At 37.6% G+C, this 14928-nt stretch overlaps 1 protein-coding gene across 5 annotated transcripts in view; it reads right to left on the reverse strand.

Annotated features, from left to right (window-relative positions):
* Positions 1–14928, reverse strand: part of LOC138155384 (CD302 antigen) — a 220016-nt gene that overhangs the window by 61637 nt on the left and 143451 nt on the right. Inside the window, exons 1-2 of one of the 5 annotated variants that reach the window (XM_069080609.1) lie at positions 3639–3790; positions 2902–3021 (exon numbers count right to left, since the gene is read on the reverse strand). The exons of 1 other annotated variant lie outside the window; for it this stretch is intronic. In XM_069080609.1, coding sequence (XP_068936710.1) covers positions 2902–3021; positions 3639–3672 — 154 coding nt within the window. In that variant the 5' untranslated portion in view covers positions 3673–3790. Of the gene's footprint in view, positions 1–2901; positions 3123–3286; positions 3461–3638; positions 3791–14928 lie in introns of those variants that run through there. 3 more of the 5 variants (XM_069080608.1, XM_069080611.1, XM_069080610.1) reach the window with 3 other exon arrangements.

The raw sequence follows: 14928 nt of genomic DNA on the forward strand, positions 1-14928 counted from the left end.
AACCCTAGTTCAAATCTTCCTGACTCCATACCCTGCACTCTATCCACTGCACCACCTAGCTGCAAGTCACTTAATCACTAATTGCCTCAGTTTCTCAGCTGTAAAATAGGGACACACTGGAGAAGGAAATAGCAAACTACTCCAGTATATTTGCCAAGAAAACCTCATGAACAAAAATCTGTGGGATCATGTAGAGTTGGACATGACTTGCCACCGCTACCACCAATAAAATTGATTTACTTTTCAAAACATTTTAAAATATTCTACTATAAATAAAATAAATTCCTAACCAACAAAATAATATATAAAAGGTTATAAAATTAAAAGAATTTAACTCTTTGAAGTCAGTTATAAGATGATATTCACTCATAATGTTATCATGTGATATGAAGAGGTTAGAATGGACAAGTACCCCTATAATCAAAAAATCTTGTCTACTGTCAAAGGTAGCATTTACAAAGCACTACCCAAAATAATAGAGGGGGAAAATCTATCTTCTTAGAGTCACTGTTCATTTGTTGGGCAAGGAAAGGACAACAGATGCTTAGTCTGAGTATTCCACTGGTTCTCATGGAATGTTGAAAGACATAAAGAAAAACCTCAGGTCTGGAGAGGGACATTAGGGTCATAGCCAGAAGGGACCTTTGAAATCATCTTGTCCCAACAGCCTCATTTTAAATATGAAGAAACTGAGGCCCACAGAAGTAAAGATCAAGAAGGCAGAGCCAGCATCCTCTTGACTCCAGATTAATGACTTTCCTTCCACCCATACCCATCAAAAAAGGCACATGATCTTAATTATTGTAGGACTTTTCATGAGACAAATGAGGTGGCTGTACTTGAATAGAAAGAAGGCCCACAGATTTCTGGATGAGAGGAGTGCGAAGTAAGGGTAGGGGTGGTTTTTCATGATGTAGATGGGGCAAGAGTTTTATAGAGACAAAATAAGCAAACCTGAGTCTCAAACAAAATTGCCCCACTTGAGAGAGTTCATTCATTTAATTCTTGGGAGACACTCAAGGAGTTAAGTTTCATTTTTAGAAGTGCTAAAGATGTTTTCTTCATATCCATGGCCAAAGGTAGGGAAAAGCAAGCGATGGAATACAACAGCTTCCTAGTGGCTCAAAGTTCATAGATCTCAGATTTTCAGACTGGAAAGGAATTGAAAGATATCAGGTCTATGCCTCTAATTTTGCTGATGAAAAAACAAATATCCAGAGAGGCCAATGGTTTGCCATGGAAAACTTAGAGGAAGATAGGGACTAGAATACCCCAAGTGGAGAAAGTCTGGATCAGGGTACAAAGACTCCATCTATTAAAGCAAAGATCCATGGGGCATATCCAAATAAATAATTGTGCAGTGGCCATGGCAATCATGGATTTTGTCACAGTCTAGGGCCTCTGAAGGTCTTAGTGTTAAGTGGTGTTAGAGATCTAACATGGGACAAAGAGCTAAGAAACACAACTTTGCTCCAGGTTTAAGACCATGTAGGCACAGCCTCTGTCTTCAGGGGTGAATATCAGTGTTTCCTCTATAGTGTTGATTTGTGACTCCTGTCCAAGTGCAGTGCCTTCTTAACCTCTTTCTCTCCCTGCCCACCCCAGACAAACCCACCCCCTCCCGGCCCCCCATTTCAGTCTGCATCTGTAGATTCAAAGACTTACATAAACTTTTAAAGGCTAAAGCTTGGAGTCTGACTACAGATTGTCTAGTTTGCCAGTAAATTTCAAGCAGGGACTTAACTATCACAGAATGACATTGAAAATTCAGGAACTCTCTTGTGTAATCGCTTTATTTTGTTTAAAAAAAAATGTTGCAAGAAAACATTCTGTTCTTGTTTATTTTGTTTTCAACTCCTGGAATTTTTCAACAATAATACTTTTGAATTGTGGTGTTCCCCAAATCTCCTCCCAAACCCCTAACAGAACACTTTGGGTCTGTTTGTGGTGCAAACATTTCTTTTACCACAAGTTCGGTGGTATAGAGCCCATGAGCTTAGGGTTATTTGGGGAAGTGCCCCTGATGATTCTGCTGGATTGGTTTGGTTGCGCTATTTCTCAATCCCTTGTCTATGGTCCAAGTGGAAAAAGAACAGCTTTACTACCCACTCCATTTCCTGATGTTCACAGAAAAAGGCAACTGCTCCCCTCCCCAAACTTCCCTTCTAGACAATTTCAAAAGAAAATATATAATTTTCTCTCTTGCCTCCTAATTCTCCCTTAATCTGAGTTATCAGGCAATCTTTTCCATTCATCCATTAGACCCACCCAGGGTGTGAGTGTCCACTTCTGCCCATGAAGGAATGGGGTAGGAAGTGAGAAGAGTGAGAGAGAAATCCTGGCTCTGTAAATCCCTCTGTCCTTAGAGGTGTACTGGTTGTATGTAGGTTATTAGTATATGCACCTGACCTCGGGTGGTACAGATCTCTGACCAAGCTCCTGGAGAGCCACTTGTGGCTTGGGCAGGGGATTTTAGGAGGAGTTTCAATTTTTAACCACCCCCCTAGAGAATGATCTCAGTGGACAGAAAAACCTGGTCAAGGATTATGCGTTCATCCCCTCCAACCCTCTTTATGGAAGCCTCTCCTGCTCTCAGTGGGGAGCTAGCCAGTCAGACCTGATATCCAGAGCTGCCTGAGCTGTCTACCTGTCTATGTCACCTTGTCTGTTTGTCCTTCTATCTCCTCCCCCTCTTCCCTTCCGTTCCTCTCTCGGTCTTCCCCTCCCTCTCCTTTTCCTGCTTCCCCTTTTCCTCCCTCCCTCCCTCCAATTCCCTTTCCCCCCACCTCCCCAGTGCTCTAGCTCCCACCCCCTCCCATCCTCGCCAGTCTCCCTGCCCTTGGGAGGCTCTCGGCAGGGGGGAGGGGGGGGAGCAGAGCTGGGCCAGCGGGGACGCCTTACCAGCAGCGGCGAGGCCCAGCAGGAACAGCAGGGTGGGGAGCGCGGCGAGCACGGCTGCGGACATGGCTGCGAGTGGGGTGCGCTGGTCCCCGGGGGCGGACCGGGAGCCTCCCCGGCAACCTGGGGGAGGGGATAGAATTGGGGGAGGGGGGGAGAGATGTTTGGCTGCCCCTCTCAGAAATCCGGAACTCGCTTCCACAGCCCACCCCTGACCGTGATCCCCCCTCGCCCCCCCCCATTCGCTGCCACTGGTTGGAGGCAGACGTGTGGGGGGGATGAGGGGAGGGCTCCTTGCGGGGTGGGAAGAGCCTTGGCAAAAGACCCTGTTCCTAGTCCCGCAGAAAGGCACCAGTGCCTGGGCTGACTGTAGCTTCCTTTGGCTCACCCAGGTCGCCAAGCGCCTCCTTTCTCAGTACCCCTGGGAAGACAGAAAGCTCAGGGACCAGTCCTTTACACCTCCTCCCTGTTGGGTTCTGGGAACTGCCCGCTTTTAGCTCTTCTCTTTTGGTTTTGCTTTGATCTCTGGAGGACAGTGGAACAGGAGTAATTGAGGGGGCCCTGTAAAATCCTCACTTCCGGTGGTTGAGAGAATTGAGTCCAGTTTTAGCTGCCATTCTGACCCACTAGTCTTCTAAATTAAATGGACCCAATAGGGAAAACATTCCGTCAAAGGGTAAAAAACTGGAATCCTAGCGTATTAGAGTCACATAACTCACATTCAATGTCATTCAACTTACGTGCTGGGAGGACACTGCGCTTGGTGCCGGGCATAAGATGAAATCAAAGAACTTGCATTCTACTGAAATATCAGTGCTAGGAGAGACTTTGGAGATCTGTAGTCCAACCCCCTCATTTTACAGATTCCATTAAATACAACGGATCTTTAGAGCACCTACTGTGTGCAAAGCACTCTGCTAGGTGCAGAAATGGAAAGCTCTAGTGGCTCTAGTCGATCACTATTTTTGTCAGTCTGTCTCCTTATTGTATTTTGCATATTCAAGGTTTATCTCCTGTAGACCTGACAAATCATTGGAGTCTCCTAACTAGAGCCAAATCTCTTAATCTGGTGTTCTTAAAGGGATCCTCTGGAAGGATTTCAGGGGGTCTATGAACTGGGGTAAAGAAAAATTACATCGTTATTTTCACTAATCTCTGAGGATTTTTTCAATCCTATAAATTCAATTTTATTCATTTAAATACATCATTCCGAAAAAGAGTCCATAGGCTTCACCAGTCTGCCAAAAGGGGTACACAAAAACGTTTTAAGAACTCCTGGTCTAGAACAACATCTCATTCAAATGAAGAATAACTTTCCTCTCTCTGTTCCTTTTTGTTTCTCCTCCAGGTTGCCAGAAACATAGTAAATTCAAGACGTATGTCCTCTTGTGAGCCTTTACTTTTAAATTTCATGCTAACTCTCAATTGACAATGGATTTGTCAACTTTATCTATTTACACATTTTGAAAGCCCACTCTGTGACCCTTTAATGTTTGACCTTGCTAGCTATGTAACCAAAGTTAGTCCCTCATTCACATTTGTAAATAATATCCTCCAAAGTGATTATTACCTATTATTGGCAACTTTAACGTCCCCCCAAGAGAATTAGATTTACAGAGGCATTATTTCTTTTTTCCTTCTAAAAATGATTTATTTCTAGCACTTTTCTTTTTAAATTTTGAATTACACATTCTCTTCTTCCCCTCACCCCCTTCCATACCTACTAAGAAGGCAAACAATATATCAAGAAGCAAGATAAGTAAAGAAAGTAAGAAATACTTCAATTTGTTCATCAGTTCTCTCTCTGTAGATGAATAGCTGTTTTTGATTATGTTTTGGAAATGTCTTGGATCATTGCATTGATCATAGCAGCCAAGTCTTTTACAGTTGACCATCATTACAACATTGCTGGTGATATGCACAATGATGTCCCAGTTCTTCTCACTTTACTTTGCATCAGTGTGTATAGGTATCACAATGTTTTTGTGAAACCACTCTCTTTATCATTTCTTATAGTACTCCATCACAATGTTACAACTTGTTCAGCCACTCTGTAATTGATGGATATTTCCTCAATTTCTAATTCTTTGCCACCACACACACACACACACAAAAACCTGTTATAAATATTTTTGTACATATAGGTTCTTTGCTTTTTTTTCTTCTTTGATTTCTTTGGGATACAGACCTACTGGTGGTATTGTTGGGGCAAAGGGAATGCACAGTTTTATAATCCGTTGGGTCTAGTTCCAAATTGTTCTCCAGAGTGATTAGACCAGTTCACAGCTCCACCAACAGTTCATTAGTGTTCATTCATCCCTGTTCATATCCTCCAACATTTGCCATTTCTGATAGGTGGGAGGTGGTACCTCAGATAAGTTTTAATTTGCATTTTTTAATCCTTGGTGATTCAGAGAATTTTTTATATTACTACAGATAGCTTTGAATTCTTCTTCAGAAAACTGCCTGTTCATATCCTTTGACCATTTATCAGTTTGGAGTAGCTTTGATTTTTATAAATTTGACTCAGTTCTATACTTAGTATGTATTTGAGAAATGAGGTCTTTATCAGAGAAACTTGCATAAATTATTTTTATATTATCTCATTGTCTATGGTACCTATTAGCAAAATGTAATTTCCATGATTATCCTGCTTAATTAGGTCTATTTTTGTTTTTGCTTTGTCTGAGATCATGATCACTACTCCAGCCTTTTTTACTTCAGCTGAAGCATATTAGATTTTGCTCCAGCCCTTCATTTTAACTCTGTGTGTGTCTTTGTTTCAAGTATGTCTCTTGTAAACAATATATTATTGGATTCTGGTTTCTAATCTATCTACTCATCCCATTCTCATTCACCATTATGATTACTGTACATTCCCCTTCATCCCATTTTCCTCTGTTTCTTCTTCTCTTTTTTTATCCTGTCCCTCCTTAAAAGCTAGTTTGCTTCTAACCATTGTTTCCTTGAATTTGCCCTCCCCTTTAATATATACCCTCCCACCTTTTCTTTTATCCCCTTCCCCTCTGTTTTCCTTATTGGATAAATTACATTTCTATACCCAAGTGTGTATATTATTACTTCTTTGAGCCAATTCTGATGAGAGTAAGGTTCAAGCATTGCCTGCCACCCCCTCCATTTTCCCTTTCATTGTGAAAGTTCTTCCTTGCATGCTTCCTTTATGTAAGAAAAATTTTCCCATCCCATTCTATCTCTCCCTTCTCTCAGTGTATCCCTCTATCTCACCCCAACATTTTTTATGATCATCCCAACGTAATATACATGCACATACGTGCTCTCTGTCTATGTAAACACTTTTAAAGTGCTCTAATAATACTAAAATTCTCAGGAGTTATATGTATCATCTTCCTATGTAGGAATTTAAATAGCTTAACTTTACCAAGTCTCTTATCATTACTCTTTCATGTTTACTTTTTTGTGCTTCTCTTGAAACTTCTGTTTGAATGTTAAATTTTCTATTCAGCTATAGTCTTTTCATCAGGAATGATTGAAATTCCTCTATTTCATTAAATATCTATTCTTCCCCTGAAGGATTGCACTGAAGATTGCCAAGGCTTCAGACCTCCAATCTGGTGTTACAGACTTCTCATGCCTCCCTCTTAAGTTTTCTTAGGCCAGAAAAATATCTCGCCTCAATTTTTTTGTTGGTTTTGCTGCTCCAAGATATATTCCTGGAATTTTTCATTTTGAGATCTCTTTCAGGAGGTGATCAGTAGACTTGGAATTTCTATTTTTACCCTCTGGATCTAAAATATCAGGGAAGTTTTCTTTGATAATTTCTTGAAATATGTTGTCTAGGAATTCTGTTTTTGTTTGTGACTTTTAGGTTATCTTCTCTCTCTTAGATCTATTTTCCAGGTTGGTTGTTTTTCTGATGAGGTATTTCACATCTTGTTTAATTTTTTTTCATTCTTTTGAGTTTTGTTTTCTTGTTTCTTGATGACTCATGAAATCATTATCTTTCACTTGCCTGATACTAATTTTTAAGGAATTACTTCCTTCGGTGAAATATTGTGCCTATTTTCCCATTTAACCAATTTTGCTTTTTAAGATGTTCCTTTCTTTGTTGAATTTTTGTGCCTCTTTTACCATTAGGCTAATTCAATTTTTAAGGTCTTATTTTCATCAGTATTTTTTGTGCCTCTTTTACCAACTTGCTAATTCTCTTTTCATAATTTTCTTGTATCATTCCCATTTCTTTTTGCAAACTTTCCTCCACTACTCTTTATCTTTTTGTTTGTTTTTTTTAACTCTTCCAGGGATTCTTGTTGGGCTTGGGTCAACTAGCATTTTTCTTTGAGGTTTGTTTGGTAACTGTTTTCATATGTTTTCTTCTTCTGCATTTATGTCTTAGTCTTCCCTGCCACCATAGTAGCTTTGTATGCTCAAATTCTTTTTTGTTGTTCTTGCTTGTTCATTTTCCCAGTATATTTCTTGATTTTGCATTATATGTTAAGGTTGGACTCTGCTCCTAGTGGTGGAAGGCACTATCCCAAACTTTAGGCTTTTTCATGCTGCTATTTTGAGAGCCAGTTCTAGGGGTCTGCAAGTTTTTGGTGCTTCCAAGGTGGTGTTATCCTGTGAGAGATATAGTCACTGCTCTCCTAGTCTATGTTCTGGTCTTTACCAAGGAAGGACCCTTGCTCCCCTGCAAGGGGACATGCACTAATGCACCTCTCTGCCTTGGCACTGTGACCAGGGCCCCTGTTCCCTTATGACTGACCACCAGTGCTTTTCTTCTCCTTGGAACTTTAATCCAGAACTGTATATGGGTAATAGAGTTGCCAGTCAGTGCCAGATGTACCCAGTGCCAGCAAAGAGTTCTTTGTGATCTCTTTCTGAGCAATTGTCAGACACCCTCACTATCTCTGGGCTGTGAGAGTTCTTGAAGCTTCTCCTGCTGCTGCAGCTGTTGTTGCTGCTGTCGCATGTGCAGGCTCCAAACCTCCGCTCTGGTTATTACAGACCTCTCCTGCCTCCCTCTTAATTTTCTTATGCTAGAAAAAATATGTCACCCCAAATTTTTGTTGTCTCTGACACTCAAATTTGAGGCATTATTTTAAAGTTGTTTGGAGGAGAACATTAGGAGAGTTCAACTAAGTTTTTGGCCAGTCATTTTTCACTCATATCCAACCCTTTGTGACCCCATTTAGGGTTTCCTTACTCCCATAGATATGGGAGTAGTTTGCTATTTCCTTCTCCAGGTCATTTCATAGATGAGGAAGATGAGGCAAATAGGGTTAAGTGACTTGTTCAAGGTCACACAACTAGGGTCTGAGGTCAGATTTGAACTCACAAAGATGAGTTTTCCTGACTCCAGGCCTAATGGTCTATCTGGTGTGCCACCTAACTGCCCTGTTCAGTTGCTCCTAATCTGCCATCTTGAATCTGCCTCCCACAGCAGCAAAATTTCTATTGGTAGTTGATATTCTGAGTGTATCTATGATCTTTATCCACTGAATCTGACTTGTTTGCCTCATCATGGCATGGTGGTGATTCTCAGTTCTCAATGGCTACACTGGCAAAGTTTAGCTCTTATCAAATTGTGGCAGGTCTTATTAAGCTAGAAAGTCTTTAAATACTGGCCCAGTGATACATTGTGGATCTAGTTAGTGCCAAAACAACAAACACCAGAGAGGCAACCACTCAGTGATGAAAGTTTTGACTATGAAAATCAATGAAATACATTAAAACAATAGATAACTACCTCCTTTTTGCTACCTTTTATTACATGACATATTTATGGTGACAACTTGGTACAATTGACAGATTGGAGACAGATTTCTTCTTCAAGGGGTAACTCTTGTAAATCTTACCACTCGTTTTTTGTGTGACTTTGGAACACTGAAAAGATCTATGATTGGAGCGGTTAGGTGGCATAGTGAATAGAGCACCGGCCCTGGAGTCAGGAGGACTTCAGTATGGCATGGCTGGGGTTCTCTGTCTAATAACACTTGGTTATTAAATCCTATAATGTTTGAGAGCAATAGTGGCATAATAAAGAGCACTGGACTGAAATCAGATAATCTGGGTTGATATGGCTCTGGAATTTATTGCTGTGTGATCATTGGTAAATGAAATCTAGGGGGTGCAGTATATAAAGCAATAAATTAGGAGTTGGGAAGACCAAAGTTGAGTTCTGCTTTAGACACTAGCTATATAATCCTGGACAAGTCAGTTAACCTCTTCTGACCCCAGCTTCCTCATTGGAAAAATGAGGATAATAATTGCACCTATCTCATAGGATTGTTGTGAGATAAAATGAAATAACAAATATAAAGTACTTTGTGTATCTTAAAGCACTATAAAAATACTGGCTATCAATTAATAATATCATAAGAAATTAATAATTATTTATTAATGTGTTAAAATAGTAATATAATTATATAACATCAAAACATTAATATAATTATATACCTGCAATTGTTAATAATTAATAATAAATTAAAATTTTAGGACCTCAATTTCATCTATAAAATGGAGAAAATAATGCTTATAGTACATACCTGCCAAATAGGTTATGAGAATCATATGAAATAATGTATATAAAGTGCTTTCAAATGCTTGCATGCCATATACAGCTGGGCCATGGGTGGCTAGGTAGCTCAGTGAATAGTGCTCTGTATGGAGTCAGGAAGACCTGAGTTCAAATCTAGACTCCAACATTTCTTAGCTTTGTGACCCTGAGCAAGTCACAGCCTCAGATTCCTCATTTGTAAAATGGGGATAATAAAACACCTACCTTCCAGGATTTCTGTGAGAATCAAAGGAAATAAAATTTTAACATGTTTTGCAAACCTTTGTGCACTATCTAACTACTAGTAGCTATTATTATATACATGTCAGCAACCATGATTATTATAGTGATAGGGACAGAGACTGCAATTTTCATCAATACTGGGAACTCCCGGATGAGCAAACTCTCTCAATACAGGCTAGCATCTCTGCCACTTATGATCTTTTTTAAAAAAAATCTTCATTTTAAAATGGTATTTTATTTTCTCCAATTACAATTATGTAAAGACAATTTTTAACATTAATTTTTAAAATAAAATTTTGAATTCCAAATTTTTCCCTCCTTCTCTTCTATCTCCCCTCCCTAAGATAATATGCAATGATATAGGTTATATATGTACAATCACATAAAACATATCTCCCTATTAATCATGTTGTGAAAGAAGAAACGGAACAAAAAGGAAAAAAAAAACCATGAAAAAAATAAAGTGAAAAACAGTGTGCTTCAATCTGCATTCAGACTCCATCATTTCTTTCTCTGGATGTGGATAGATAGCATTTTTCCATCATGAGTCCTTTGGAATTGTCTTGGATCACTGTATTGGTGGGAAGAACTAAGTCAATCATAGTTGATCATTGCATAGTGTTACTGTTACTGTGTACAATGTTCTGGTTCTGTTCACTTTTATTTATTTTTAATTATAAAAATATTTATTTATAGTTTTCAACATTCATTTCCATAAGATTTTGAGTTCTAAACTTTCTCCCCCTCTCCCTCTCCAAGATAGCATGCAGTCTGCTATATGTTCTATACATACATTTTCACGTTAATCACGTAGTAAAGAATCAGAACCATGGGAGGAACCATGAGAAAGAAGAAACAAACAAAAAAAAGAGAGCAAAGAGTATGCATCGATCTGCATTCAGAACTCCACAGCTCTTTCTCTGAGTATGTACAGCATTTTCTGTCATGAGTCTTTTGGAGTTGTCTTACATTCTTGCATTGGTGAGTTGAGTTAAGTCTATAAAAGTTAGTCATTGCACAATGCAGCTGTTGCTCTGTACAATGTTCTCCTGGTTCTGCTTACTTCACTCAGCATCAGTTCATGTAAGTCTTTCCAAGTTTTTCTGAAGTCATCCTGCTCATCATTTCTTATGGAACGATAATATTCCATCACATTCATATACCACAACTTGTTCAGCCACTCCCCAACGATGGTCATCCTTTCAATTTCCAATTCTTGGCCACCACAAAAAAAGCATCTATAAATATTTTTGTACATGGGGGTCCTTTCCCATTTTCATGATCTCTTTGGGATAAAAACCTAGAAGTGGTATTGCTAGGTCAAAGGGTATGCACAATTTTATGGTACTTTGGGCATAGTTCCGAATTACTCTCCAGAATAGTTGGATCAATTCACAACTCCACCAACAATGCTGTTCTAATTTTCTCACATTATCTCTAACATTTATCATTTTCCTGTTTTGTTATGTTAGCCAGTCTGATAGGTGTTATTTGGTTCTTCAGCTATATGTTTTGATTTGCATTTCTCTAATTATTAGTGATTTGGAGCATTTTTTCATATGACTATAGATAGCTTTAATTTCTTCCTCTGAAAAGTGCCTGTTCATATCCTTTGACCATTTATTATTTTTGGAATGACTCATTCTTATAAATTTGACTCAGTTCTCTCTATATTTTAGAAATGAAGCCTTTATCAATGACACTGGTTATAAAAACTGTTTCCCAGCTTTCTGCTTCCCTTCTAATCTTGGTTGCATTGGCTTTGTTTCTGCAAAAACTTTTCAATTTAATGTAATAAAAATTATCCATTTTGCTTTTCATAATGTTTTCTATCTCTTGTTTGGTCATAAATTCTTCCCTTCTCTATAAATCTGACACGTAACTCTTCCTTGCTCTCCCAATTTGTTTATAGTATCAGCTTTTATATCTAAATCATGTACCCATTTTGACTTGACCTAGGCATATGGTGTAAGATATTGGTCTATGCCTAGTTTCTGTCATATTATATTTCAGTTTTCCCAGCAGTTTTTGTTAGTGATTTCTTATCTCAAAAAACTGGAGTCTTTGGGTTTATCAAACAGTAGATTACTATGGTCATTGACTACTGTGTCTTGTGTACCTAACCTATTCCACTGACCCAACACTCTATTTCTTAGCCAGTACCAAGTAATTTTGATGATCACTGCTTTATAATACAATTTAAGATCTGCTATGACTAAGTCACCTTCCATTGCATTTCTTTTCATTATTTCCCTTGATATTCTGGACCCTTTGTTTTTCCATATAAATTTTACTATTTTTTCTAGCTCTATAAAATAATTTTTGGTAGTTTGATTGGTATGACACTGAATAAGTAAATTAATTTAGGTAGAATTGTCATTTTTATTATATTAGCTCAGCTTACCCATGAGCAACTGATATTTTTCCTATTATTTAGGTCTGACTTTATTTGTGTGAAAAGCATTTTGTAATTGTGTTTATATAGTTCCTGGGTTTGTCTTCACATACCTGATATTTGACTCCCAGATATTTTATAATGTCTACAGTAACTTTAAATGGAATTTCTCTATCTCTATCTCTTGCCGTTGGGTTTTGTTAGTAATATATAGAAATACTACATACTTCACTTTGCATCAGTTCATGTAAGTCTTTCCAAGTTTTCCTGGCTCATTTCTTATAGTACAATACTATTCCATTACATTCATATACCACAACTTATACAATATATAGTCTTTTAAAAAACTTTTTAAATTGATTTTTTAAAAAATGAATTAACCTACAATTTTAAGAGTACCTTAACCTTAGTGAGGTTAAGTGACTTGGCTAGAGTCACACAGTCAGTGTGGTCAGAAGGAGAACTTCAACCTACGACTTCTCAGTTTGGGAATTGACTCTCTATTTCCTATGCTATCTCATCACAACCAATACTCCAGATTTAAAATCTATGATTTTAGTTTTAGGAGGTCAATCAGGGAATATTCAACCTAATGAGGTAACAAGTTGATGAGTCTGTTTGAGGATTTGGATGTGTCCCTTTGATCCATTCTTGACTCAGTGGGATGACTTGGGCAATGAACTATCCTTGGATTGTTGTGGTAGGAGCTACCCCTTTTGAGGACCTGAATCTGTCTCTGATTACCTTACTTATAGGCCCTTCACAAAGGGCAGGCTCCTCCCACAACAGTTTAAGATCACTCCTAGTTGACTAGCAGAGCTAAGAGCTTCAATGTTGATTGTTAATTTTTTTCACTACTTAAAAGTGAAAAAAAAACCAACCCAACAACAACCAACATTTGAATACTCCATCAAACAGGCTAATTTGAATATTGGAGAGCATTAGATTTTAAAAAGTGAAATGTTTCATTATAAACAGCATTGAAAAATAAAACAATCAATTAAATTTTCATATTTACATTTAAATTAATTCATTTCCATACACAAAGAGAGGGTGTAGCTGATAGTTGGTTGGCCTAGGAATCCATAAGGTGTCTCTGTTACTGGGTCAATCACTAAATCACTCTGTCTCAAGAAATTCTAAGATTTAAAGTTATAGAACAGTGGTTGAAAAGCATTGCTTGAGGGAGTTTCTCCCCACTGATGAAGTCCCAAATCCCATAAAGTTTCATGATTTCTCAGTTACTATCTATGAATTCTCATAAAGATTCTTTGTCTTTTCGTTCTCATTCACTTTCTCTCTGAAATGGTCATAGTGTGTACTCCATCCTTATAATTGTACTTTTCTTAATTTCTCAGTATTTCATAAAGATCTTTCCAAATTTCTTTGTATCACCCATTTATTTCAATACTCCATTATATTAAGGCACCACTGTTTACCATTCCCCCATGTTACAATTTTATTTTCATCTAGAAGCATATTGATATAGACCTAATGTCAGTCCAGGTACAATTCTGAATAAATATGCACACTTTAGCATTTATATTAGGGAAATGGTGAACAACACTGTAAATTCATTTAGGGTCCCAGGACAATTTATAAAACACTTTCAGATAATGATTAGACCTTCACCAATCGCTTTCATTATTAAGGTTCCATATTATTTTTCCATAGTGTAAACCTTTTCACAAATGTGGTGATTCATCTGTTGGTTTAAAAAAAAAAGTCACAAAGATAGTTTAACAAAATTAAACCCCATTTTAAATTTCATCACTTAGTTCTTATATTAATCCACTAGGGGGAGCAGCACAACATTTTGTATACTGGGAACTATGGGTGTGTATGTGTTGCATGTATGTGTGTGTTAACATACATATTATATATTTAATGAGAACTAGTAAACATATGGATTTTAAGAGAAATTTCTAGCTCAAATACATATGAATCCAACAAAAATGAATTCTAAATTGAGACTGTAATTATAGTCTCATAGATATATTAAATATATAAAAATATAAGATATTTTATAATATAAAGCATACACACAGGTCTACAAATAAAAACAAAAGCATATATCTGAAGAAGATAGAATTAAATTACTGATAGACACCTGGGTTAGACCAAGTTCCACCTCTTATTCAGCCACATGAGAACTGAAGGCCAGAGTTGCCAGAACTGCCTCCTAACACTCTCTTTGTCTGGGAGGAAATGAAGAAAAGAAAGAGACACATGTGTATGTATGAGTACTGTTGTATGGGTGTATACCTGTATCTGTGTATTCATAAGTCTATCTGTCTATCTACATGACAGGAGACATATATCTACTTAAATACATATCCAAACACATTTAAAACAGGCAGAGTGACTCAGGCTTGACTCTTTTTACTGGATAAAATTTTACACCTCTGCATTCTCGAAGACTAATGTTAGACATTCTCTTGGCTCACATTTCTGTATGCTTAAAAAAAATTCCAGTTCATTTAACTTTTTCCATCTGGTTTTAATTTTTCTCTAATCTTTATTGTGTTCTGGAACTTTAACTTCTTTGTAGCCTGAAACTGTGTATTCAAAGAGGTTATCATGATCAGTTATACAGTATGATTTTGGGGGGAGCTAAAAGTCCCCTTGATTCAAAGATTCTCTTCTATTGGCCTTACATGATGCCTGAAATTCTTTAAGCACTCTTTTAGTCATTAATGGCCCATATTAAATGCAGTATCTAGGAGGAGGTAATATATTGATCTTTTCTCAGCTATTAAGGCTAGTTTTAATTAACTATTTAGGTTCTAGGCATTAAACCTGGTCAAGGAGAAGTGGAAAAAAAAAAAACCCAGACCAAACAGTTAACAAATAT

The sequence above is a fragment of the Petaurus breviceps genome, unplaced genomic scaffold, assembly GCF_028583685.1.
Source record: "Petaurus breviceps papuanus isolate PSGF00001 unplaced genomic scaffold, PetGlider_PUasm1.0 91133, whole genome shotgun sequence".
NCBI classification, from domain to species: Eukaryota; Metazoa; Chordata; class Mammalia; order Diprotodontia; family Petauridae; genus Petaurus; species Petaurus breviceps.